At 44.0% G+C, this 22,352-nt stretch overlaps 1 protein-coding gene across 2 annotated transcripts; it reads right to left on the bottom strand.

Annotated features, from left to right (window-relative positions):
- Positions 1 to 373: 373 nt before the first annotated feature.
- Positions 374 to 20,719, bottom strand: MORF4L1 (mortality factor 4 like 1). 2 transcript variants are annotated; one of them, XM_045804462.2, is made up of 13 exons: positions 20,566 to 20,719; positions 16,007 to 16,053; positions 14,315 to 14,382; positions 11,285 to 11,401; positions 10,152 to 10,238; positions 9,649 to 9,729; positions 6,026 to 6,051; positions 5,472 to 5,560; positions 4,732 to 4,833; positions 3,472 to 3,560; positions 2,792 to 2,964; positions 2,210 to 2,294; positions 374 to 639 (listed from the first exon to the last, which is right to left on the bottom strand). In XM_045804462.2, the coding sequence occupies exons 1-13, from the start codon at positions 20,603 to 20,605 to the stop codon at positions 555 to 557; spliced, it is 1,089 nt and encodes a 362-aa protein (XP_045660418.1). In that variant the 5' UTR covers positions 20,606 to 20,719; the 3' UTR covers positions 374 to 554. The 2 variants fall into 2 exon arrangements, with proteins under 2 accessions (XP_045660418.1, XP_045660419.1); XM_045804463.2 differs by lacking the exon at positions 11,285 to 11,401 and having other exon boundaries at positions 20,566 to 20,718.
- Positions 20,720 to 22,352: the final 1,633 nt, after the last annotated feature.

The following is a 22,352-nucleotide window of genomic DNA, read 5'->3' as shown; positions in this document are numbered from 1 at the left end:
AACGTGCATTAGACACAAATACAAAAACCATGAAACAAGCCACCATTCTTCAACAATCTGAGCAAAGATAAAATGCCTAAGGAACAACATGGATGGCCTGCAAAGGATGGGCTCTTTACTTTAAGCACCATAAAAGAAAAAAAAAAGGAGCACAAACGGATGAGCGTGTTCAGTTATATACACTGAATTGACCTTTGGCACTAGGAATCAGAGCATTTGTCATAGAGCATTAACACGTATTATAAAAGTGCGTAGTGTCAAAGGCAGAGAACCACCAGCATTCAAAGCAGCTTTGTCGACTAGGCAATAGAACAGTCTACAGTATGTCTCTCCGTTGTCCGTCACTGAATACACTGGTAGCAACTTTGAAATGAAAAAAAAAAAAGAAAAAAGGAGCTGTAACCCCTTTTATTTTCTCTGTTTAAGATCAAACAGAAAACAAACATCAACTCTGTTATACACTAACATTTTCAAAGTACATCATTTGTACAAGAGAAGGACTAAACAAAAATGTGTTTACAGAGATCCAAACGCAGGGGGGCCGGCGCCCCGCCTCACACGGCCTTCCGATGGTACTCGGGAGGAGCCACTTCGTAATCGCTGGCACTGAACAAGCTCGCCGAATTCTTTGCCAGGTATCTAAAAACAAAACGTCAGTCATTACAGAGATGGAGAAGCCTACCTTGAGCTAACTGAAGGCACAGATGCCGCACAAACAGTTCCGCTGAAAATACACTAAAATAAAGGCGACCTCAAGGTAAACCCCTGTCACACAACTCAGATGCGCGGGGCCGTACACACCAGACGATGATGCAGAGAACGACGAAGTCCAGAGTCCCCCCCCATTTCAGAACAGTGAGGAATAGCTGTCTTCGGAATACCAACTTGAGAGCTGGGACTGATTTTAGCAAACAGATGTTGCATCCTAAAGGAACCTCTAGTGTTTTCTTCAGCTCTTTGAAACTCATTGTTTGAAATATAGATTCAGAAACTGACGAACACCATAAAAATCAGAGTCCTGAACTGAGGCGCCAAGCGCCAAACTCAGTCCTCAACCGAGCTCATGAAGAAGTCCCGGCAGAGAGGCCCTCTCCTCACCACCACAAGAGCAGGGACTGTAATGCCACAGACATTCCCAGGCACGCGCTGTAGCTTTGAGACTTTAAAACACATACTATCACTCTAAGAAAATTCAAATACAGAAACAGATGAAGTAGAAAATGACCACTTCAACCTTCCCTCCCATAACGGTACTGAGGAACTAATCCACCATTTGGTAGGACCACACTTTTCTAGATCTTTCCCAAAGAGTACAAATGCTTCCCCACAAATGAGGGGACTCACACCTACTTTTCCTGCACTTGGCTGTTTACGGTTGCCACAACATGGGACCGTTTCCTCATCAGTTTGTTGAGAGCTACATGCTTTAACAGCGGTTAGGCCGTTGAGAATTCATCCCTATACACGTGTATTTTACACCTTCGTGCGTTGGGAAATCTTTGTGCACCTCAACACTTCTACGGGGTCAGTTCCCAGAGGAGTAACAGTCTGGCGCGAGGGAAGCACACTTGAACTTTCAACAGGCACTGCCAAAATGCCGTCCAAAAAGCTGCGGAAACCAGCACTGCCCTTTTCCCCAATTCTGCAGCCTGGTTAATCTCGGCCAGCACGACAGAGACCCTGACAGCGGGAACCCTGCACAGTTTCGGAAGCCCACCAAGCTGCCGTCGCTGTGGGAGCCCACCCAGCTGGCTGTCACTGCTTTGCTCACCGGGATCACAACTCTTCTGTTACTATTTTTAATCACAGAATTTTAACTTTTTACATAGTTCATCATTTCCTCTATTATTTGGGTATTTAGAAAGAACTTTCTCACTCTAAAAAAAATGAAAATATGGAAACATTTTTCCATCATTATCTTAATAGTTTCCATTTTAGATTTATACTTTTGATTCAACTACAATTTTGGTCTGGGACAGTAAGTGTGGATCAGACTTTGCTTCCTTCCAAAAGACTAGCCAATTGTTCCCGTCAGGTGCCTCTCCAGCATTTGTGGTGGCCAACACTCGTACTTAGCTGTTCCATGGACAATGTCTCTACTGTACGCACACTGCTCTCTTCTGTCTTATCTATGGTGCCAATACATCGGTGATTTTCAGTACACTGTAGGAATTCATGTTTTTAATTTCAAGCATACCCTTACACTTACTTTAGGAAATCATGAAGATAATTTAGCAATAATGCAAGGCTCTTCTCATCCAGAGGAGTATAGGCCAACATCGCTCCAATTCGTACTGTGTGAACAAAATTATGTAGTCAAAGTTGTGTACGTGACAGCACTAGCAGTTTTTATTATGTTGAGCAGCAAATGCAATCACTGATGCCTTTAAAATACGTGATTTTAGAAACTCTTCACACTTCTAAACAGATTTAACATTTTAGATAAAGTTCAAATTGAAATGGAATGTTCTATAATGCTATTTTCTGTTACCCCTTTATGTCAATTAGGAAAGACAAAAAATATTAAAAACCCAAACGACACGGGCACCTGAGTGGCTCAGTTGGTTAGACGTCTGCCTTCGGCTCAGGTCATGATCTCAGGGTCCTGGAATCAAGTCCCACATCGGGCTCCCTGCTCAGCGCGGAGTCTGCTTCTCTCCCCCTCTCTTCCCCTCCCCCTTCTGCCCCTCCCCACCACTCGTTCTCTCTCAAATAAATAAAATCTTAAAAAAAAAAGATTAAAAAATAAAAAACCGAAGGATAAGAACTGTCTGTCTACACAGGACATTACCAAACAATCTCAGTAGATGCGGCGCCCCGTACACCTGCGACATGGGCGCGTCCGGGTGATCCGCGAGGATCTCCGCGTACTGCGGCCGCTCAAACTTGTACAGCAGCTGGGTGCCCAGCATCACATTGAAGTACTCCTTTATTCCTGCCACCACCTCGTTAACAGCATACTCCCTGACACAAAGACAAAAATATTTACTTTCAAAGCAGGTCACTGAAAAGAACTCAGAAACGGGGATTAACTCCACCAACAGAAGAGCAAGGGACTTGAACTGAAGGTTCAACTAATGGCCATGAACTTTTAATGAACAAATTTTTTTAAGGGATTTAAACAAAAGAACAAGAAAAATCAATTCCAAAAATAAACCAGTGGTAAGCAAACTATAGCTCTCAGGCTAAGAACGGTTTTTAAAAAACATTCTCAAAAAACTGTATTTTAAATGGATATATACACGCTTACACGTAATAGTTCCAATTTTACCTGAAATATTTACTATCTGGCCCTTTGAAGAAAAAGTCTGCCAGCCAAATTCCATGTCAAACCAATGAAATTCTATTTTGCTGGTTTCTGATGGTATTATTTTTAAGAGTAAGTGGACATTTCAGAGGATTTATTTGGAAATAAGAATACTTGAAAGAAAAATATCTTTGTGTATACTTCAAAGATTTATATATTCTTACTTATTATCTGTGTTTCCTCGAGATTTCTTATAATTTGCATAATCCTCTAGGATGGAATCCACATTCTTCTTGGCAGGAAGATAAAAGAGCTATGAAAACAAAAACACACTTGAATACCACAGTATTCTTTTTTTTTTTTTTTTTTTAAGAAAAATTACACTGTAAAGTTTTAATGCAATAAAAGACCAACTAACAGTTAGGAAATGCGAAACGGCACTGTTCAGCACTTACAACATGCGGCCGAGAAACTAATAAAAATTTTATTTTAATTTCAAGTATGTAGCCAAACGTGGCTATGGACGGCCATACGGGACAGCACAGCTCTGAAGACCAGTCCTCGCTGGACACACACTGTGACCGTTCACGATCTATGGAATGCACCGCGCGGAAACGCAGACACGCTCCTCCCTGCCACGGACATTATTCACCATGTGGATCATGTGCCAGACCCCAATGGAAGCATTCGTGGAATCTCTTCACCCTCACACCAGCAGTGGGAGGTAGGGGACCTACTACAACACAAAAAGGCTGAGTAACTTGTCCAAACTCAGTAACTGGGAAGGCCACGGTTTGAATCCAGCGTTTCAGCTCCAGAAACACATCAAGACCAAACGAGGTCCACATACTGTCTAGGACTGGGGTCTCTGAAGTCTCTGACGCCGAAGCAGTCACCCTTCACGCCCCCATTTCCTGCCCGTGCCATCTGTTCTAAGAACTTGGTTCATTGTCTGATAAAGCTCCTCATTCTGGATTTCATGGCTGCATCCTTGCAACGTCACGCACGTACCTCATACTGCCCCTACTTCCTTTATCTAGTTAGTCAGACTTGGCGCTGGAGGAGATTTGGGTTCTTCTGGAGGCCAGAACACCTTGCAGGAAGTACTGTGTGCTTCCTGTTACACTCCACTAGCAGCAACACTAGGTGAGACTATCCCATTTTCAATGACAGTAGAACAGGAAACACGTGCTTCTTTGTCTTTATCAATTTTCAGAAGGATCTGCTATCCTAGCAACCTCCCAAATGGAGTTCTCTCCACCTTTTCTCATTATAAACTCATGGGACTTTTATATGTACTTTGTTTTAGTCCTCTTCAAGTCACACCTTCTGCTGATCCGATCACACTGTCCAGTCTCTGAACTAAAATAACACTCAACAGTCACACCCCTTCAATATTCAAGTCTATGCAATTTTTTCCTTAAAAATTTTTTCACACTATCAGGAACATCTATAGATGACAATCTGTGTCGCTTTCAAGGTACCTGTTTTTGTCGGGTAATTAAGTCCCAATCGTCGACAAGCCATGGTTTTAGCTCTTCAGGAATCTTCACTTTCACTTCAACTCTGTTCATGAATGTTTCCTCCTGGACAGAAAAGGAAATGGCATTAAAAGCCTACCTTTTCTCACTAAACAACAACTAAAATTCAGAGCTTTTCTCAATCTTTAGAGGCACCAGATATCAAGTAATTCTTTAAAGTACTCAAATGGGCTGCCAGAGTTGGCATTCAAAAATTCATAAATGAAAAACCCCTACAGCTAAGCTGCTGGGAGAAAAGAACCTTCCAAATTCACACCTTTGGAAATTAGAAAGAAGACATTTTATCACTTACAGAAATTCTCATATGCACACACATATGTAGAACGGATAAAGCTTTTGTGCTATTTTTTATGGGTCTCTTAAGTCATCACTGGACATACTAACCCATTTAATGTGAACTAGTAAGTCTATACAGTCGAACATCAACGCAATATTTGGTTTTGTCCATCAACAGAGCTTGCAAACAAGTATCTGATGACGAGCTGGGGAGGACATACATAGCAGGGACATATTCAGAGCTACAAGTGAAATGAAGAAAGCTGTGTTTAAAAAAAACTATCCAAAAATAGGAATATTTTCATTTTGGTAGCTAACCAAGTTAATGTTCTCGAGACTCAAGTTCTGGCTGTTTGCACCAACTACGAACACTAACACGCAATTCGTGAAGTCGAGGAAATACTCACATTCTCCACAGTGGGATCCACACGGGCCCTTTTCTTGCGAGGAGGTGGGGGAGTCTCACTGGTGCTGCCACCGTCCCCATTTCCAGGTGCTGCAGATTCAGGAGAAGGAGGGAGATTTTCAGCTTAATTAGGAGACACGCATAAGGAAAACAGTCTCATGATATCCCCGCTGTTTTCATTTTCCCATTACATAGGAGTGACTCAAATCCACCGTAAGGAATCGTAATCCAAGCAAAAATATAACTCTTATAATAGTTCTACCAAACATTTAGCATAAGGCAATACTAAGCAGTATCGTCTTCTCAATCATTACAACTCAACATGACACAGGTTTCTCCACGGTAAAAACAGCACCAAAGCTGGGGCTCTACTAGCCAAGTACTACCCTACTACATACCGGACCCTGCAGAATGGCGCTGTGACTCATCTTTGACACAGCCGATGAACCTAACTAAACTTACTCTAAAATTTTTGTAAATTTTAATATTTAACACTAATTTCAAAATGTAAATGCTATAAAGATAAAATAATTTTAACAAAGTTAATATTCTTACTTTTCTGTTTGTTCTTTTTGGTTTTCCTAAAAGGAGAAGGGAAGAAAAGAGAAAGAAAAATAAGTGATTACTGCTAATAAAAGTTCCCTATTTTACCAGGCTTAAGTTCATAGAGAAATACTGCCTTGGATGGTAAGACCAGGCTGTGAATATAGTCTCCTGCTCAGACAAGAATTTTCATTGAGAGCTGGGCTAAAGTCACACCTCCCTCCATACAATACAAAAATAAGCCAAAAACACGTTGGGAGACTTCCAGGATATTATTAATTTACAAGTTTACAGCATATGTTAAATAGTTTATAAAAATATTATATATCATTAGTTCTACCAAAACAAAGTTCCAAAGGTTAAAGTATCCCCCACTGGTTCAGTACCGGGGAACTCTGATGGGACATGTGTATGTTCCGCCGTCACCAGCCACCGTCTCTCTGTACTTCTCTCAACTGGACAGTCCCTCCTTTTTCTACACCTAATACTCTTTTCTTCCCCTACACACAACAAAGCTAATGCCTCCTTCCTGTTGGTCATCATCTCTAATGCAACTTACCTCCCGTCTATTGACAAACTCGCGAACAGTACGTTACTTTTAATTCCACACACAACTATTCACAGAATACAAGGACATCATGTGCAAAAAGCCCACGAGTATGGGCTACATCTGGCGGAACCGAACCAGAACACCAGAGTAGGCTGACTCTTTACTGCTTTAAAAAACATTTATAAATGTTATTATTCTGATCTACTTTAGAGCATGGGGTTCATTTTACAACTCAAATTCACTTCTGTTTGGGGATAAGTACAAAAATCTGGCTACCTCAAAGTACCGGTTTTTTCCTGCTTCTCCAAGTTTAACTTCTGGAACACAAGTACTTGTTGGACAGTGTTTCTGGGTCAGATTAAACCATGAGCTTTTACTTATACGTGTCAAGAACAGGTGGAGACCAAGAGAAACGTAGAGCCCTCACACACGTTCCATACCCACTCATTCTATACCACAAAATGAAAGAAAAAACACTGACAACTGACCCTAACCCCAAAATCTATAAACTATACTTCGATGAATCACAGCAGTAAAGACTCACGGACATTCTTGCTTCAACCTTCTTGCTTATATTAATTAAACAAGAAAGCTAGTTTCTCAAACTATGCCACAGATTTCCTACAATAAATTGCCAGTGTTGTCTGCATTCCTTTCTCTAAGCCCTGTGACTAAGTATTATATAGTCAAAATATTAGCTGTTAGAGTCAATTTAAAGAATAACTGAAGTCCTAAGTCATTCTTAAGCCATTCCAGGGATGCCTGGGTGGCTCAGTGGGTTAAGCGTCTGCCTTTGGCTCAGGTCATGATCCCAGGGTCCTGGGATCGAGCCCCACGTGGGGCTCCTTGCTCAGCGGGGAGTCTGCTTCTCCCTCTGCCTTTCGCCCCTGCACATATTCACTATTAGTTCAGAAAGATTAGCACCCAAACTTAAGGACCAAGATGTCAACAAGACGAAGGTAAACCTGGTTCTATTTTCTAACCAGATGCATTTGTGTTTATGCATATTCAGAGAAAGAACAATTACTAAACCCTGAAGATCGAGTAGGATAAAATCGAGCATTAAAAATTATATCCAAAGCTAAGGGGCGCCTGGGTGGCACAGCAGTTAAGCGTCTGCCTTCGGCTCAGGGCGTGATCCTGGCGTTGTGGGATCGAGCCCCACATCGGGCTCCTCTGCTATGAGCCTGCTTCTTCCTCTCCCACTCCCCCTGCTTGTGTTCCCTCTCTCACTGGCTGTCTCTATCTCTGTCAAATAAATAAATAAAATCTTTAAAAAAAAAATTATATCCAAAGCTGAATTCAAAAGGAAAGAAATGGGAAAAAAATACTGCTTGGTTTAATTACTACTTTTACTTTAAAATATACCTGCTATTCTACCAGGGCAAAGCAGTACTTAAAATTACTTGATGTTTTTTCTAACCACTCAGATTATGATCTCCACAAAATGTCATCTTTCGCACTAAGAAAGGCTCTTGAAGAAAAAGGAGGTTCCATGTTTTAGGGCAGAAATGTACCAGGTGAGCCTAGAACAGATCTTATCCTACTTAATGATAAGATGACCAAAAAGACCCAGGATCCCTCAAAAGACCCAGGAGCCAATAAATTTGAAGAGGCCCCCGCTCTCCAGGAAGGGAAAATTGAGTTTTAAAGCTTTACTTCGTATACTTACTGAGCCATTATTTTTATAGTTCAAATTATACAACCCTTTATACTCAAATACAAATAATTTTTAAGCCTACTACTACTACACAGACTGATTTTCTACACCATCTTTTAACATGAGAAAGGATTAGCATTAAATCAAACACATTTTGATGAAAATCCATCATTCTCTCCCGTGAGAAAGCTGCTTTTTGAGACTCGCTTGCTATTAAAACCCTAATGACTGCTACTTCCTGGCAGTTTTCCAAAGAATAACATCATTTGTTACTGCTTTTTAACGAAAGCTGCGGGCCGCCCTCAGTGGCACACCCGTTCCTTGCCCATCAATTGTCACCTCGACAAAGGTGAACCTTTAAAATGCCTAGTTACCTTCATGACAAACATCTCGTGTTTAGGTAGTAAAGTCAGACCACTAACTCTAAAGTAATATGATGTAATTCTGAGGAAAAACATACAGACTCTCTTCACTAAATCTACTTTAGAGTACTGTTACTTTTGATCCTTTGACAAGAACATGACCACTCATTACACTACCTCTTTTTAGATCTTTTTTTTTTTTTAATTTTAAAGATTTTATTTATTTGAGAGTGAGAGAGCACAAGCAGGGGCAAAGGGAGAGGGAGAAGCAGGCTCCCCACTGAGCAGGGAGCCCAATGTGGGGCTCGATCCCCAGACCCTGGGATCATGACCTGAGCCGAAGGCGGACATGTTACCGACTGAGCCACCCAGGTGCCCCCTAAACTACCTGTTTTTAAATGAAAATAATCAAGTCACAAAAAATAAAATGATCTTTTAATAAGTTTTTGATTTGCCATGTGTGCATGACTTCCACACATACGTTTTATTACCAAGATGTTCTAAATCTTAAGAGTTAAGGACAAAAAATGTGTCCCCCCCCATGGGTGGGTAATTTGAAACTTTAACATCTCACACATTCTTACCATGGGTTTCTAGAGAAAAACTGAACTAGTATTTATTTTTAGTACTACTTAAAAAGCACATCTGCCCAAAAAATATCTTAAGACTTGTGTTCTACTGGTACTATTCTACTTGTAAAAGAAAACGAGTACATGCACACACAAACACACCTTAAAAAGGGTTGGGGATGTACTCAACGCCACTGAATTACAACTTTCAAAAATGAGTTAAACGGTGAATTTCATGTTATGTCCTTTTCACCATAATAAAAAGGGGGGGGCGGGGTGCTAAGAAAACCTAAGGGAAATTAAGGAATTAATATGTAATTACTATGTATTTTCAACAACCCCAATACTTGAGAACGGGAGTCTCATTGGCATTTTCAAGTTAAAATGTCCCAGTTTCCATTTTCAATAAATCCTAATACATGATAATGAGTACTGAGTTTGAATTTCACTTATAAAACAATATGCAAAATTAAAACAAAGACAGAGCTTCTTACACTTCAACATTTTTCTGTTGCAGACCAGATGTCTTCTTTCCTGGGGCAGCCCCTCTCATCTTCCCCTCTGCATATTGCTCCCTTCAAAAATAATTTCAATGGTTGTCATTAAATGAATACTTATGTGGAAAAAATAAATTGTGCCAGCTTGATTCCATTTGAAATTCATCTTCAAACTGAGTCCCACCACCCCCCCAAGTGTGACTCCCACAGGGCCCAGGAGGTAAGATCACAATGAGTTTGCAATACAGGAATTTCCAACAACATTCTGCGGTTTTCTATCGAAATCTACTGACAGACTCAAGAAATGACCACTATTTACTTCCTTCTTCTAGGAACGGCTTCTCGGATTGCTTGAAGTTGAAAGCCCCAACACAGCAGCTGACAGGTACCAAGAATCATTTTGTAGGCAGGCAGCCAACGTGATTTCTACTGTTCACTCCATTTCCCAAAATTACCTTATAGACATTTCTCCTCATACTCATGCTGCAAAACAAACTTACTGATTGGCTTTTTGGAGTTCCCGCTGTTTCTGCAGATTGGTATCCACGTACTTGAGTACTCTGCTTTCTGGAACCCATTCATCCCAACTGAAAAAGACAAAAGCTAAATTATCATTCAAAATCATTTTTACCACTATTCAGACTTTGTCCACCAATTACTTTTTAGAGATCCAAGAGGCAAGACTTTGGATTTCTCTGGCAAAATTTAATTTACTCGGACTACAAATCCATTCTCAATTACAATGAAAATCTGTTTTGTAAAGGAAGTAAACATTTCAAATCCTCAAAAGCAGCATTCCAAATCTCAACTGCCAGATTACAAAAACAGATTATTCAAATCCTTTCTTCAAATGACTTAAGAGCATGGCACGTAATTGAAGAGTCCCTAAGCAACTACCCTTACAGAATAAAGAGATCTTGAATTTTAATTTCCAAAAAAATGAAGTCCATACAAAGCTAATCATACGTAACATAACAGCAAGGTTACAAAACTCGCTGTGCGTTATTTTCATCACTGTAAAATGGGTGTAACTATACCTACCTTTATAAAATTGTTGTAAAAAATAATACATGTAAAATAGTCAGGAGTCCGACACACAAAACACACTCAAGGGAGGTCAGGAATAGGATTAGGTCTACCACACTCAAACACCATCCAGACCAACTCAGCTCAGACTGCAGATCAAACCATTATCGGACGGCACACGAGACTAGTCGTCCTCAACCTTCACTCGCTCACGAATGAATGCACTAACTTCCAAGACATAACCAGAGAGATGGCTTTTTAAACATCAAAAGGTAGAACCAACCACCCTTTAAAAATATCTAGTTGCTTAAGCACTCTGGCACTTAGAAAAGCTCCTTCAAGGTTTCTGATGTGGTTTTTCTCCAAAGGGGAAAACAAAAACAAGGTATTTCTTAGGGAATGCTGAACTATCCATGCGAAGTGATTCTTTTCTCCTGCCGAGGGAGCTCCTTTAGTGACACAATTCGATGTATCCTCAAAGCAAAATCTTTCATTTAATGATTTCCCACCTCTGACCTCTTACATAAGATAGCCAAAAGGAGAATAAATAATTAAAAAGCAATCCTCAACATGATTTCCTAGAGAAAACTTTAAAACATGCATTTACCTAGAGGTCAGGAGGGGGTGGTGTACTGAGGGAGCTCCTTCAGGAACAGGAAAAAGGGCTACAATATCCTCACGTGTCTTCAAAGTTTTTTCAGAGCGCCTGGGCCTCACAGCACTTCTGATACAGACAGCATAGTACAAAGTAATCTCAGTAACTAGGTGCAGAACTTAGCTTAAGCTTTATTAAGATTTATTTACAAATGGAATATTTAAATGTCTGTGTCAACAAGTTCCAATAAGGTTTTTAAAAATTTAGAAATATACTATTTATTGTGCTTTTGAAAATATTTATATATTTACTAAATTAAAATATTACTATTTTATATATTTAAAAAACTCCAATTTGGAGACTGGGCTTTTGCTGTATGACTTTCTAAAAGTAAGATATCTTACAAACCATTTTCAAAAAGAGAATCTTATTTTTATTCATACACCTACTTATATCTGTTTCCATTCTCTCTAAATTAAGGGGAGCTGTCAAATTTTTATTTACCACAAAGTTCCACTTTAGATCCCTGCAAATCCCTTCCCACTCTGATATGAAATACATCTAAATAAGCACTTCAATCTAAAAACCAAATCAAGGGGTGCCTGGCTGGCTCAGTCACTAGAGCATATGACTCTTGATCTCCCAGTCGCGAGTTCAAGCCTCACATTGGACATAGTATTTACTTAAAAAAATTTTTTTAATTAAAAATTTAAAAGTAACAAAAACCAAATCAATTCCAGAGTTTCCTTTATGTGTCAGAAGCTGAAAACCCTTGCTGAACCACGGGAAGATGAAGTATCTTTTGCTCTGAGGAACATCACTACTAGGGTGGTAACTGAAGACCAGACGTTCAGAAATTTTCACAGGTCACAAACGGAAGTTCAGAAGTTTCTAAAGCTAGCCGGTCACTGATTCCCACAATCACAGTGATCAGTGGCATTAATTACAAAGTATAAATATAAACGTAACACACTTGCTGGGCATTTGCTTAACTCTTCCCCATTTGAAAGTGGGTTTATCTAAAGGCTTCAACTAAGTACTTACTAAGACCAAATTTTCCAAAATTATGTATATTGATCTACATTCCAAATCATCTACAAAAAGTACATCTTTGTTCATTAATAAATTAAATACATCTAAAAGATATTAAAGATCTCCATTGTTTAGTGCCATTTTTAAATTTTTTCCAAGAAATCAGTATATAAGATCAGCAGAAAACAAATCTATGCAGCCTATCATTTACTTCTATTACTGAACTCTAACAAAGGAAAAAACATTACTTTGAAGCCACAAAACCAGGAAATACAAGCATCTGGCACTTTCACAATTTCTTATAAGCTACAAATACCACTCAAAACCCAGGTCTTTAAGCTGTACACATCTACCCGTAATTTTACACAAAATACTGTACATAAAAGAGTTAAGCACAAAACCTGTGTTTTCACAGCTACAGAAATCCTAAAACAATTATTTATAAGTGTAAATGTGGAGGGGGGCAAACCTATGCCATGAATTTGCTGTTTTTCTGAGTTCCTGGATGGACTTTAACTTTCCTACACATGATACGCACAAATGAGATATTCTACGACCTGTAGAGAATGGAGATTCTTATTGTACTGTAATGCTCTCAACTTTACCCAAAACTGACAGAGTATCTGCACGTATAATAAATCTAATACAAGACTGAAATACAGTTTAAACATTTCCTCAATAGGAAAATAATCTACAATATACACCAGGAGCCATACAATGAACTTTCCTGGATATCAGAAATAATTTAGATATTAGAAATCACATTCAAAATTATAACTTACTTTTACAAGACAAAGGATAGTTTTTTCCATTGTTTTCCCAAATTCTCAATATTTAAAATCCTATCTGTCATTATTAGAAATAGTTTAACTTCTAAGGAGGAAAAAAATCACAAGGAATGTGCTTGTACACATTGTAGATTTCCACCTTTCTACAACTATAGTAATGGAAGAAAAGTGAAGGGTCTGGTATTTCTTCGTAGCTAAAAGCATTTTGTGAAAAATTTTTATAAAAAATAAAACTGGGCTAGGTCACCTAAACAAGACCAAAGTCACAGGACCGTGAGAGTCAGAGAATACCTCCTTCCACAGCACTGGAGTGCTCATCAAATCAAATGGCTTGTTCACGGGGGGGAACCAGGAACCAGCACAGCTCAGGTGACACAAAGCCTTAAAAGTTGTCAGAAAACAACCCTGGAAGAACTACTTTCTGGCAATCTCTGAAGGACAAAACACCACTAATAAAAGTAATTTAAAACCTCTCATAGTAAAAATTATAGGCTTCTCAATGTCCAGCACCAAAAATGAGTAAATTATTAGATGTGATATTTGTGGATCCCAAGGAGAAAGAGTCATCACTGAAAAAGAGAGCTCCACTGGCTAGATATTCTAGAATATGTTCAATCTATGACCACTGTCCACTCCTGGTTAACAGATCAACACACCACTCCTTTAAAAAAAAAAAAAAAAAAAAGTCTAACTCTTCAAGGTGAAAAATTAGGTTCTGTAGTTAAATTTTTGCATCTGTATTAAACCATATTCTAAAAAGTGAACACATGAAATCACTCCCTGCCAACATGCAGGTTACCAAAATTCAGAACATAAGTTGGTCATTACTTCATAATCAAACAACCTCATCCTTTTTCCTTTTTCAGGCAGAAAAATCCAACTAGCTCAGAGTGTAAAAGTTTGCAATAATACATATAGTAACTGAGTTTTTGCTAAGGCAAAAAACCTAAAGCTATCCTAAAATGTACCAAAACCAGGAAAAAAAAGTAGCTGCTTGACTAACAATCATTAGACACTATACTAGAGCACAGAGAAATAATCCCAAAAATTTAAAGTAAAATGGTTGTGCACCCTAGTTTCTGTAACTTTCTTCATACTACAAATACACAGATTACATTGAAACCGTACAGGAATCAAGAGGCATGGGGTTGTGACACACATGACACAAGCTACCTTGTTAGAAATAAAACACTGCTTTTAAAGATCTAATACTAATACTCACTTTTTATTCCAACCACTGTAATGTATAAAGTATTTCACTTGTTTGTCCTTTATGGCAACCTTTACACACTGAAATAAAAAAGAAAAAATTCACTCAGAAATAGGTTTTGAAAACGAAGACGACCACTTGTACGTTTTTCAGGTACGCAATCCTTCGGACACTCCATTCAAACTCCAGGGGCCACAAGGAGCGCGACACAATGCAAGAACAGCATTCCAGCTTCTCGTGCACATACTTCAACGGTCCTCAAACTGCCTCACGGTCACCATCTGCTGGAGCCAGTCCAGCAAAGCAGAAAACCCGCACGAGGCCACCCTGACCCTTCATCAGTGGGCTCAATCAGCTCTCCGAGAACAGCTAATGAAAGCGTGTTTGTTCGCACTTTCTCAAAATCCACCAGTCAGAAGCCATTATATATTTCAAACACAAATTCAGCTGAAGAAAATTATTTATACCATGTTATTAAAAAGTGTCATTAACGTACGGAAGGTGATAAGCTGTTCTGCTGCAGAGTGTTAGCAACCAGCTAAGTGACAGCTGGAAAACATTTTATGTTCTCCTTAAGAGTGGCCAAACAGAATGTATGATCAGAAGTTATTAACTATGACAGTGGTCACCATCTGTTCGGGATGAAAGTCTTTACCCTGGGCAAACCAAGAGATAGTTTAAGCTATTCCAACAGCTATTTAAAAATTGTTCACCGAGTTTCTGCTCCCAGAGGGAAAGAACCCTGCCAGGTTAGTGGAGCTGACACAACACAAATAACATTCAGGGTTACAAACGGTCAACAGAACTCACAACTTACTCACGGTCTGTGTTAGGATGACATCATTAAGAGAGGGGTACATACACATAAAGTTACCAGATCCTCCACGAATCCAAATTCAGCCATTTTAGAACTGTAAAAATACATCTAATCTTGTATTTAAAACAACTGAAAGTAGTGAATATGGGTATTATTTGGTCACAAGGGCACTTCGAGACTGTTAAGACCATTTTCACACATATAAATACTCACCAAGAACGCTGTAGAAATTGTATTTAACTAAATGCCATATTTTTATATACCATTTTTAAAAATTACGAACGTTAAGAACACACCTTATATATCTGCGCTGAAAGTTACCAGAAACAAAATACTAAAAACACTTTTAACTAGGGAATGCATCATCTCATTTACCTCTGTCTAAACGTAAAACCAGTTTTGACAATGGGAGCATACCACGGACACAGAGGAAAGGAAGCCCCTAGGATTCAAACTCTGACGGACAAACCAACAAATAAGTTAGACGTCCTCACATTTTTAAGGCTCACTTTGATCTTTAATGTGGTCAAGTTAGCTCAGGGTTTACTCAGCATACTACGTTTACCCCCGAAACGACTTTAGCAGTATTTCCTCACAAGTCACTAACTACACAATGCAACTTGCTCCCACAACCAACCAGTCTTTTACCTTTCCCTTCAAATGCTCCTTCCAGCTGCTGGGCCTTCAGCAGATCATGAGGGGAATGACAAGGTGGCAATGCGGCATCTGACCCACTCAGCAAGTAAGACAGGATGATGGACTCTATGGACTAACGATCTGTGACAAAGGCAACTAACTCTCTTCCTACCAACCACGGAAATCTGATGCTCTCGAGTCATCTAATAAGTCATGTCAGTTAACTTCTCAAAGGAAAACAGGTTTCATACCTTTGCTTCATAAAGAAGAGGCCCATGAAAGCACAGCACTCGCTCACCTGTAAAAATAAATGAAATACCGAGTTAATTGTAATTTCTCTTCATATCTAAGGGTCACATGTGAGAGCCATCACATCTGTACTCGCATGTTTTCCTCGCAAAACCGGGAAAAGTATGGCCATATACAGATTAACACTTCAGATCAAACTTCAACTGAACCTGACGACAAAAGCACCTTAGTATGTGACGTAAACAGCAATAAACAACTGATTAGAATGTCAATCTATTTAGATCATCAAATCATCCATCACCTGCTGAGCCGATAAAATTCTGTATTATCTACCTCTTGGCAGGATTTGGTTTTTCAATGTGTATCTGAGAATACAATTTTTAAAATATTTCCATATTTCTTAAAAATGTATTTATTTGACAGAACTCACATGCATGTGCCACTAGGGGGAGGGGCAAAGAATCTTCAAGCAGACTCCCCACTAATGCCAGGCTCCATACCAGGACCCTGAGATCATTACCTGATCGGAAATCAAGAGTCGGACACAACCGACTAAGCCACCTAGGCACTCCTAAGATATTTCCATATTTAGTACCTTATACTCTATTATTTATGGTTCCAAACCTTTTACTGGTCAAGCAAAATAAGAATTCCAACATTTAGGGGCGCCTGGGTGGCTCAGTTGTGGAGCGTCTGCCTTCAGCTCAGGGCGTGATCCCAGAGTCCTGGGATCCAGCCCCGCATCCGGCTCCCTGCTCTGCTGGGAGCCTGCTTCTTCCTCTCCCACTCCCCCTGCTTGTGTTCTCTCTCTCACTGGCTGTCTCTCTCTCTGTGTCAAATAAATAAATAAAATCTTAAAAAAAAAAAAAAAAGGAATTCCAACTTTTGGAAATCACACTCTATGTCAAACTTGAAGTTAAGACTTGGACGAGTAACTAAATATTAACAGATTAAGAACTGGAAGCCAACCTGGCGCATCAGACAAACCAGGCTGGTAATTCCTGACAGTACCTCAAGATGACATCTGATGATCACAGAAATGGATTTCTTGCACATTATTTCCAGTCCCCTTGGACTTCACCAGACCCAAAGGTAACAAAAGGACTCCGCCACAGATTGCTCTTTTAGCTCTAAAATTATTAAAATGACCTACTAGCTCAACATCTTTTTTTAAAAAAACTTTATTTGGAGAGCCGTGCATGCACACAAACAGGAAGAGGGACAGAGGGAGAAGCAGATCCCCCTGAGCGAGGAGCCTGATGGGGGCTGGTCCCAGACACCTGAGATCATGACCTGAGCCAAAGTCAGATGCTTGACCCACAGAGCCACCCAGGGGCCCCTAGCTCAACTCTTAAGAAATTATAGGGCAATAAGGTCTTCACATTTTAAAAAATTACTGCTACTTTAAAAAAAAAAAAAAAACTGACAACTTATCAACCTTCAACAGAAGTTATCCTACAGCAAATTTCTACATTCACTTCCCACACACTTACACCGAGTCTTTCACACACCTGCTTGTGCACCATTAGAACAGGGGACACTGACACATAGGCAAGCAGTTTTGCACAATCTACTGGATTTCCTATTATCCTCACGTGCAACAGCAGTCAGTGATGAGCTGCTAGGGGAGCAACCGGTACAAAAGCACAGAAACATGACAAGGCGACGCTATCACGGGAACACAAGATAAATACACAAAAGTAGGAATCAAAGTTACACAGATCATGGAGTGCCTTACATGTCATGAAGTCTGGACTTTATCCTGTAAGGACTCCCAAATCTGGGGTCTCTTGAAGTTTTTAAAACTGCAGATTTTCAAGCTTCACCAGAGACGTATTAGACCCTCCCCGAGCAGCCCCAGGAACTGTACTTTGGTCACAGTTATTCTCGTAACTTTTAATTCTTGTGCAGTGGTCCCCTCTGAAGAACCTGCCAGAGGTTGCTGGGCCTATGCAGAGCTTCAAGTGGAGACTGCAAATAGGGAGACCAGTCAAGGACTCCTCCCAGCCGTCCATGGTGAGAAGAGAAATAGGTCTGAACCAAAACCAGTGAGAAGTAAAGGACGACTAAGCAAAAGCAGTGAGTTTAAACTAACTTTCAGGCTGATGGGAGCATTAACCAGAACTGGAAATGGAGGGAGGGAGCTTAGACCAGTCTTGGACTATGTCACAGCGGCTACAGCACATCCAAAATGGAGCCACCTAGTAAGCAGTTGGGTACCAAGTCTAGAGCTCAGGAGAGCACTAGGCTGGAACCATCACTGAATACTATGGGCAAGGATGAGACTCTGGGGATATAAACAAGGTACAGCACTAACGCAGCACCAAAGATCAGACCTCTGTCTCCTAACTTCACTCTCCAGGTACAGTTTACAGATACCCTGAAGGGTGCCTGGGTGGCTCAGCTGGTTAAGCATCCAATTCTTCATCTCAGCTCAGGTTATGATTTCAGCATCCTGACATCGAGCCCCACATTGGGCTTCACGCTGGGCATGGAGCCTGCTTAAAAATAAATAATAAAAACACCCTGAAAATGGCCTCATTCCTCCCTCTTTCTGGCTGCTGCCAAAGACAACTGTACTGAGACTAAGGCCCTTCTGCCCTCCATTCTAGCTACCTGACCCTCCTACTCTCCCGATGAAGACACAGCGAGCTGGAGGCTGATAACAGGGTAACAAACGCCTACAGCCTTCTTTTGATGAAAGCAGAGAGGAGGACCTGTCCTGGGGGAAAAGAGCAAACCATGGTATCAGATACGACTTGTAAAGCCCTTTTCCACTCCTGATCCTTCTAGTACCTTAAGCCAAAGGTAATTCCGTCCAGTGCCGTCAGTCCAGGCTGATGGAGATCCCAACCCCCCTGCCCTGTGCTCAGTGGGAACACACTCAAAAGCTACTACCAGCCGGTCGATTCCTGACAAGACAAAAGGCCTTCCCTCGGACAACGGGCTTACTGCCCAACAGTTTTCCTCCCTCTCTGCTGCAACAGAATTTCAAAGGGAGGATCAAGCCCAGTGCAAAACAGTCGCGGCGATTAAAAACTGCTTACCTACCATAGCTGAGCCATTATTAAACGAGGAAAGCGTCCAAGTTTAACGGAACCATGAAAAAAATACTGCTTGGGATCCTATTTGCACCGTTACATAAGCTCAGCTCTTCTGCAGTGTTCTAATGCCATTCTGCTCCCACGAACACAGTATTCCCGTTTCCTTTCAAGGCATTCTCTGGTCTCTGCACATGGCCACGCAATTCAGTTCCCACCCAGCAGTGGGAAACCCCTGGAAAGGGGCGGTAGGGCAAACCTCGAGCAGCTTTCAAACCTCGCTTCTGGGTCCCTTGGCTCCTGCTCCTGCGGCATGCACGGCTACAGCAGCACATGGTTCTCCTCCGCGGTTACCCCCTCCGCACTGCACCGTCCCTCTGGCTTAGCACTAAAGCCACCTGGGGCCGTTCCGCACCTGCCACGGCCCCCGACGGGCGGGTGGGGCCCACGGGACGGCTCCCAGCACGGTCTTACACGCTGTTACAGAAGGTACTCTCCCGAGCACGATGACGTCACGCCCCGATGCTGCGCTCGGGCCCGCCTAGAGAGCTCCGGGCTGACCCCAGCACCGCCTCGACGCGGAGCAAGGGGCGTGAAGCACTCGTGAACGCATCTCCCACAGCGGAGCGCGGGAGTCCGGGCGCGCACCGCTAGTACTACCGGGGAACCCCATGAAATACTCCGCTCCACCGCTCCTCCAAGGTCGCAGATGCCAACTGTCCCCACTGCCTGACACACCACGGAGGCGGCCGAAAGCCGTCCGGGGGGAGAGCGGGTGCCGAGCCCGCCGTCCTCCGCGGGGGTGCCGGGGTCCGGGCGCGGTCCCGCCGGCACTCTCCGTCCCTTCCAGCTCCCGACGCGGCCTCCACCGCGACGCCCGCCGACACACGCGGTCACCGGAGACCACGCCGAGGCCGCGCCGCCGGAACGCGCCCGCCCGCCCCGAGCACGCCCGCGGCCGACGGCCGCACAAAGCCCCGGCGCGGCCGCCGGGAGGGGGCGCTGCGCGCGCGAACCGCGCCGGGCGCCGGCGGCCATGATGGGCGGCCGCCTCGCAGCGGCCATTTCGCAGCGGCGCGCTCCTCCCGCGCGGGGGGCCCCGCTAGGCCGCCCCCCCGCCAGGCCGCCCCCCACCGGGCGCCCCCCTCCCCGCGAGGCGGGCGGGGCGCCGGCCGTGAGGCTGTCCCGGGCCCGGCGGTCCCCCCACACCGCGCGCGGCCGCCCCTCCCCCACGCCACATCAGCTCCCGCCGCCGCCATGGCGCGCCCGCCGCCTCCCCACAATGGGCGGCCCCCCGCGCCCGCTTCCCCCGGGGCACACAGCGCTCTCCGGCCTCCCCGGCCTCCCCGCCCGCGGCCGAGCCCGCCGCCGCCCGCCGCCGCCGCATTGCGCCGGCCGCACAAAGCCCCTGCCCGCCCCCCCGGGCGCGGCCCGCGTCGCCCCCCGGCCCCCGCCGCCCCCGGCCGCTGCCCACCCGCTCCCGCGCCGCCCGCCGCCTCTCCCCGACGGCCTGGACTCACCCTCCTGGAATTTGGGCTTCGGGTCCTGCTTCGGCGCCATTTATAAGTGATTCGCCGCCGCCTCCTCCTTCTCCCACCACCCCCGACTACCGCCCCCTACTCTCTACCCCACCCAGCTCCGCGTCAGACGCGCCGTCAGGCACCGCCAGCTCTACATCCTGGGCCCGATTTGCCAGCGCCCGCAGACCTCACCGCGCCGCGACCGCGCAGCCGCCGCCCCAGCCAACGGCCGCCCGCCGCGCACGCGCCGCTGCGCCCGCGCCGCCCCGGGGCACGCCGGGACTCGTAGTTCCGCGGGGCGGGGAGGGGGAGGGGCGGCGGGCCCGAGACCGCGGGGTCCGGCCCCGCCCGGGGCGCCCAGCCCGCACCCCTGCAGCACCCCGTGGGGGCGACGGTCCCTGCGAGCCCGCTGGCGCTCTTCCGTGCAGCCCGCGTCCTAGTGACCCGGGGGGGGAGTAGGGGGGTGGCGGCAGTGGGCGCCCCGCTCCCGCCACAGCCCTTCATCTGCCCCCGACGGCGGTGCCCGCGGCCCGCTCTGCCCGCCCCGGCACCCCCCTCCGCCTCTGTGTTCGCAGTGAGCTCGGGGTTTGCCTTGGAGTTGTGACTCTACAGCCCCCCTGCTCGTTCCTGACGCCGCCGCTCAGAAGCGTAAAACAGGGGGAAACCCGGGGCGCAACGGTGGGGACCCCGCCATCTCCCTCCTGTCCCTCCCGGCCTGCGCGCGGACACTTCCCTGTCGTCGTGTCTTCGCCTAACCCTGCGGCCACGTCTGCGCCCACCTCCCATGTTCAAGGGCTCACCACATCCCCCAGAATAAATAGACCTTAATGGGTGGGGTCTTGGTTCTCTTGCAGGACCCCGAGGTTGCTTTCAGTGCTGCACTGTCAGAAACCCGCGTCTTTCAACCCAAACCAGTGTACATATTGTGTGTATGTTTTAGGGCCCCAGACGTGGAATTAGAGTCAGAGGCTGTGGGCATGTCCAGCAGCCTGGGGAAAGGCTTCATCAATTTGCATTTCAGCCAACAGTTGAAGAGAGCCTGTTTCCGCACATCCTTGCCAACCGTGCTGTCATCAGCCCTACAACCTGGTCTTGTAGGAAGTCAGCGGTGCACAGGAAGCCAGACGGGGAGCAGAATCTCCTCCAGAAACCAGGTAGTGCTCACCTGAGGTGGGAGGGGGCTGGCCGGACGCGCTGCATCTTTCTCTGCTGTGGTTACACGGTGTTTACATATGTGAAAATTCATCATACGGCCATGAGCAATGCACTTGACGAGTAATGCACTTGTAAAAATTCATCACGTTATACAGTTACGAGTAATCGCTTTAATAAAAATATCTTTAAAAGTCCCTTTATTTGGAGGCACCTGGGGGGGGCAGTCCGTTAAGCATCTGACTCTTGATTTTGGCTCAAGTCATAAATCGCAGGGTCCTGGGATGGACGCGCCCATCGTGCTCTGGGTGCTGGGTGTGGAGCCTGCTTAAGATTCTCTGCTTCACTCTCCCTTGGTGCCGCCCCAGCCCCAGGGCTCGCTCTCTCTCTCTCTCTCTCTCTCACTAAAACACAAAACGAAACGAAACAAAAACAAATCAAACCTTTTTTTAGATATGTGAAATTTTCAAACATACCGAGCACTAGAAAGAATAATACGTTAGGTACCATGCCTGAGTCCCTCAGTATGCACTTCCAACACAGAAAGGCTTTCTCTTATTTACCACAACAGCATTGTCACACACAACACAATTAACTGTGATTCTCTAAAATCCTATCATTCCCATTCCACATTG

Source organism: Ursus americanus, chromosome 28, assembly GCF_024610735.1.
Source record: "Ursus americanus isolate L20-20 chromosome 28, mUrsAme1.1.p, whole genome shotgun sequence".
In the NCBI taxonomy this organism is placed as follows: domain Eukaryota; kingdom Metazoa; phylum Chordata; class Mammalia; order Carnivora; family Ursidae; genus Ursus; species Ursus americanus.
This window is presented reverse-complemented; position numbering and strand designations above follow the sequence as displayed.

Excerpts from the sequence above, each read along its gene's own strand:
- MORF4L1 (XM_045804462.2), bottom strand. The coding sequence starts at position 20,605 with ATGGCGCCGAAGCAGGACCCGAAGCCCAAATTCCAGGAGG. Across the intron at positions 4,834-5,471 it reads TGGATCCCACTGTGGAGAAT|GAGGAAACATTCATGAACAG; the intron begins GTGAGTATTTCC and ends TTTTCTGTCCAG. Across the intron at positions 3,561-4,731 it reads TAATTACCCGACAAAAACAG|CTCTTTTATCTTCCTGCCAA; the intron begins GTACCTTGAAAG and ends TTGTTTTCATAG.